The sequence below is a fragment of the Psittacula echo genome (genome assembly GCF_963264785.1).
Source record: "Psittacula echo genome assembly, chromosome: 11".
Classification (NCBI taxonomy): Eukaryota; Metazoa; Chordata; class Aves; order Psittaciformes; family Psittacidae; genus Psittacula; species Psittacula echo.
Genome location: NC_137746.1, coordinates 17108450 through 17113953, shown reverse-complemented (window position 1 = coordinate 17113953; position 5504 = coordinate 17108450). Strand labels below are relative to the sequence as shown.

General features: G+C 41.2%; 1 protein-coding gene across 1 annotated transcript; it reads left to right on the top strand.

Moving 5' to 3' along the window:
• Nucleotides 1-2317: 2317 nt before the first annotated feature.
• Nucleotides 2318-4445, top strand: FOXI1 (forkhead box I1; the record flags this gene model as incomplete). Its single annotated transcript, XM_080627096.1, is given in 5 exon segments — nucleotides 2318-2891; nucleotides 3892-4307; nucleotides 4309-4344; nucleotides 4346-4375; nucleotides 4377-4445. Coding segments are annotated over 5 exon segments (1125 nt in total).
• Nucleotides 4446-5504: the final 1059 nt, after the last annotated feature.

The following is a 5504-nucleotide window of genomic DNA, read 5'->3' as shown; positions in this document are numbered from 1 at the left end:
AGGTTTTACAACCTTCATCAGTCTCTGGCTGCAGAAGTAATATTTTCTTCCTTTGTAAAGCCTGGCATAGTTTCAAAGCATGTATTCACTCAGCATGCACTTCAGTGTATTTTAATTGTAATTTAGCATGCAGAGCACCTCAAGGAAGAAGTATTTAGATGTGACCCATGGAAGTCCATGATGCAGTTAGCCGAGTTTTTATTTCTTGGAATAAACAAGCTCTAAGTAGTAATAAATTTGCAAGTTTCTCTTGTTTGCAAGAGGGGGAATAGGTTGGCATTTCTTAAATGTTTTGTTCCTCTTCTGCAAATAATGGTTGTATTATTAGTGATATTTGTAGCATTAACATTTGCAGGACTACAGATTAATTTAAAAACATAGCTATATGTCAGTTGATTAGGAAGCTATAGGCAATGTTGCTCAGGCATCTTTTTGCAAGTTTGTAACTCAGATTCTATGGAGAAAATAATTATTCCAGGTAGCTTTCTTGAGGAGGGAGGTGCTCACATTATTATTTCCTAAAAAATTAATCATTTGGGGTTTTTGTCCAAGTCCCCTTTTGCACAGAAGTTGTCATTTAGAAAACAAGCCAGCCCCACTATGTTCTGCTTCACTTTTGTCTGTTTAATGTGTACCTCTGCATAGGCTAGGCAGCATTTACCAACTGAATTCTCAGTCATTCCAACTAAAATAGCAACTTGCTTATCACTAGTTGTGCTACAAATGCTTTTCTGTGCAGTGCAGGCATGTGTTTTAAATAGAAGCTGTGGAGATGCATTTCTGAGCTGGCAAAGTTGCTAGCTCCTGGCTAGCTTTGTCCTTTGCACTCAACATTCCAGTTGTATTTCCAGTGATTTTTTTGTACCTTTCATAGCAACAATGATATTAATGTGATATTGGTGAATCACTAATGCTTGAAGAGTAGGGAATCTCGGTGGTGCCATAGCACAAAAGATTAAGTGATTTGATGAATGTGTGACAAAGCAAAAAAGTCTTTGGTACAGCCAGAAATTCAAATCCACAGGTTAAAACTCATGTTTCTGCAGAAATTATAGGACTAGAGCCATCTTAAAGGCCTTGTCATACCAGGACTTTCTTTAATTGCATGTGATATTAAGGCTGAGACAAGTTCCAAATGTATATATGTTCCTTAAACATAAAAAAATATGGAAATATCACTTCTGAAGGTAACTGCAACCCTGCTTTTAACTACAGTGCAGTGTGTCATGCAGTGAAGAGCTGTCCCCATTTCTGAGACAGGTATCAGTAAGATTGCTTTTTCCTCCTTTGAAAGTGTGGGGTGCCATGCAAGGCAGTAAGTATGTTTCTAAGTCATAGAAGTGCTAGAGGTTTTTCCTTGTTACTTAATGTTGAGGAATCGACTTTTGTCTGTATAGATACAAACGTATTACAAAGGTATTAGAACTTTGCTAAAAGAGCTGTGCTGAACACTGCCTCTTTCCTGTCTGCAAATTCTGCTAAAAGTTTTTATGAGCTCTCTGCACCAATCTGGCAGCAAAGAGGAAGCAACGAATGATTTCCCATCTCAGTTCGCCACTTTAAGCTCTAAAGAAAGGTTTGATGATTAAGCTTGACATTTTTCTTCTCACAAGATTAATCCTTACTTTAGGGAGTAATTCCATTTATATTAGCAAGATTACTCACATGAGTAACCAGCTACAGAATTTGCCTGCAGTACTGTGATTGCCTAGGGGGAAGTACAAGCAACTCTGCAATTAAAATTACAGAAGGAAAAGGAGGCCTGACCTTCTCCTTTTTCTTGTGTGTGTATATATATATGCCTCATATATATATATATATCATATATCATATATATATATGTGTATATATATATATGCCTCATATATATATGAGTGACAATGGCTTTTGCATTCTGAGGTGTTAGTAGCAGCAGTACAAAATGGCTTTTCTTTAAAAAGAAAGAATTACTAAATGCTAAATTGTGAAAGGTAGAACAAGGAGGATCTCCGATGAGGAGTTTTAACTTCAAGGCACCTTACACTTTCCTTACGTGCATCACATTAGTGGAAAATTCCTTCATTCATTTAAGAAGATGAACAGTTGTGACTTTCTTGTTTGGTTGACGTGACATCAATGACTAGCTGGGTCTGCCAGCATTCCAAAAAGGATATCGTCCTCATCTGCAGCCACTCAGGGCTGTGGGGTGGAGCCTGCACACAGGCTGAAGCATTTACAGGTGCATAAGTAGGTAGGGAAGGGCACAGGTGATGCACCTGTCTTGGGGAGGGAGCACTAGCACAGGCGTGTCATAACTTCTCAGCTGCTGGCTTAGAGCATGAGCTTCTTTGATCCACAAACGCACTCACCACCGCGCTGCAGCCCACAGTTTCCAAATATTGGTCAAGAACCTCCAGAGATGAGTATCTACTATGAGAACTTTTTCCATCCACAGAACATCCCTAGTCCACAACGACCCAGCACCTTTGAGACGACGGATTACAATGCCACTCCCAATCCTTACCTCTGGCTAAATGGACCTTCCATTACCCCACCACCATATCTCCCAGGATCCAATGCCAGCCCCTTCATTCCTCAGTCTTATGGGATGCAAAGGCAGCTCTTGCCTAACATGCACGGCTTGGGAGGGACTGACCTTGGCTGGCTTCCTCTCCCATCCCAAGAAGAGCTGATGAAGTTGGTTAGACCACCTTACTCCTACTCTGCACTTATTGCCATGGCTATCCATGGAGCACCTGAAAAGAGGCTGACTCTCAGTCAGATCTACCAGTACGTGGCTGACAACTTCCCCTTTTATAACAAGAGCAAGGCTGGCTGGCAGAACTCCATACGACACAACTTGTCTCTCAATGACTGCTTCAAGAAGGTGCCCCGAGATGAAGATGATCCAGGTAGAGCCCTCTCCGCCTTTTTTCCCTTCCCCCTCTACCCCTTCCCGCCCAGATGAATGTGATTCATCTAAAAATGCTTAATGCATTATAAAGAGACATGACAGCCTAGATATGGGACATACATATGGTAGTTCTATTTTCATAGGTCTGAACTAGAATAGTTGAGGTCTGAACCAGTGTGGCTATTAAACTTCTGCAGGGAAGGGGATTCTTTACTGCTCCAGGTCTCCCTGAGAACTGATCAATGTGCTGAGCAAAGGCTCAGCAAGCACAGGAGCAGTCTAATGGAGCAAGTCACATTCAAAACCCATTCAGTGTAATACATATGGCTTATGTCAAACTGAACTGGGAGTTAACAGAAAGGGGATAAGGCAGACTCAGATTTGTGTTGCTTTAGGGGGTCAACAGTAACTCTCAAGAGGAGAGCAGGCTGCTTTTATTTTATTTATTTCAAACAGTTTTTGCTTGGAATCAGATCTCTGCTGTTTCCAACCCCTTAGCTTCTATGCAGTCAGACTGTTCCTTTATTTATTGTTTTCTATCAATAGCTGTTAAGAACCACTGGGAACATTTAAAAACTATTCAATTATGCTGCCTCAGAAGGCAAAAAATGTGGTTCTCTCTCACTAGAAACCTATCTTACCTGGAGGAACAGTCGGTATGGGGCTATGTTACTCTGCTGTAAATTCAGAGAACCAGCTACATAAAAACCTCTTTCCCTCACTCAGGAAACAAACTAAAAAACCCCCTTCCCCATGGCTCCACTTGTAGTTTTATCTGTGTGAAGAGTCAGGGCTAAAGGACACAGCCCAAAATGTTACACTTTTTTTTCTGATTTCAACAGATTTCTGCTTTTGTGTGGTTAAAAAATGCCTATGGTTTTTGCTCATGCAATTGTTCTGTTTCTAGGAAATGAAACATTGTAAAGCTCTAAGTAACTGCTCTTTTCTGTCTATGCATAGTTTTAAGCTAAAAATATGCCTTTTTTCCCCTTTGACAGGAAAAGGGAATTACTGGACTCTGGACCCGAACTGTGAAAAGATGTTTGACAATGGAAACTTTCGCAGGAAAAGGAAAAGGAAGTCTGACATTGGGGCTAGTGCTGCCACTCTTGCATCTGAGAAATCAGAGGATAGTGGCCTGACTGGCAGCCCCAAAGCTGTAGAGCATCAGGATATCTTGGAAAATACATCACCTGGGACTGACAATTCACCTGAGAAAGGATCTCCACCTCCAGCTTCCAGTAGCCCATGCCTCAGTAACTTCCTCTCCAGTATGACTGCGTATGTTAACGGCTCTAACTCAGGGAGCCGCATGGTGCCTTTGGGACTTAACTCTGAGCCCACTGACAAAATGGGTCAGAATATGGTAGGCTTTAATTCCTACTCTCCACTCTCTAATATCCCCAGTCATGGTGTGGGAGAGTGGTCCAATTCTATGCCTTCTAACCACCTTGGCCACAGCAACTCTGTGCTCAACCAGTTTAACACCCATTTTTACAGCAGTATCAGCACAAACAACACGCTGTATTCCAGGGAAGGAACAGAGGTTTAACCGAAGAGGATTCTGAGACACTTAAGTATAGCTATTTATGAGAGGAAATGATCTGTGGGCAGATGATAGTGTTAGCCTGTTGCCTCTGGGACCCACACTGCATCCTACCTTCCCACAGATTCAAACTTGTTACCCACTATATTTATTCAAATCACAAACACCCCACATCCAGCAGCTCCACATAGAAAATTAGGGATCATAACAGCAAGGATAGTGAAGAGTTCTGAGAGACTGTGCTTGTCGTGCTGCCCAACCATGATCCTCTACAGACATGCTCGAGAAGCTACTATTTGCCTGGGGCATGAAACTTCTCTGGCATGGCACTAATATTGCTATACTTTTTAAAGTACTAACAGAAATGTTGTCACATCTTTAAATACCCTCTCTTACTGGTATAGGCTGGCTGTACTTGACATGCCTAGCAAATTCTTATTAGGCCAAAGCTATCCTGAGACACTGAAGGATCTGTAATAAAAACTACTGTATAGTGAGTAACAACTAACCCTTGAATGGTGAGTACCATCTTTGGTTTTCTCTCAGAGTAATGCGTACACTGGCTAAATTGTGATCCCCTTTCAGCCCCAAGGGAAACATGGCAGTGAAGCAAGCTAGCATCCTCCGGGACCAAACAGTCCATATGAAGGGGAGCATAACAAAATAGAGTGGAATTGCCTGCTGCTGCTGCAGTCGGATCTTCGTGTTTCCACAGTGTTTTCAATTTTAATAACAGGGTCTTTTTTTTTTTTTTTTTATTGCCTTCCACATGCAAATCTCTTCACACAGGGAAAACAGGAGCTGTCCTGAATATATATATAAAATACATGTGTTTTCTAGGAAGAAAACACATTTATTCTATCTTAACTGGTAGAATAAACTTATCTACCTAAGTAAAGAATTTGAATACTAGGGTGGAGGAAGGAGAGAGGGAAGAAGAAAAGGGAGGTGGAAAGTTTAACTGTCTCTGAGTTTCAATTCCAAAGGCTGGATCTTTCGAAGTACCAATTGCAGATATTGTAAAAAGTCTCTGTGATGTATTTCTGTTTTGTTTTGTCAAAGTCC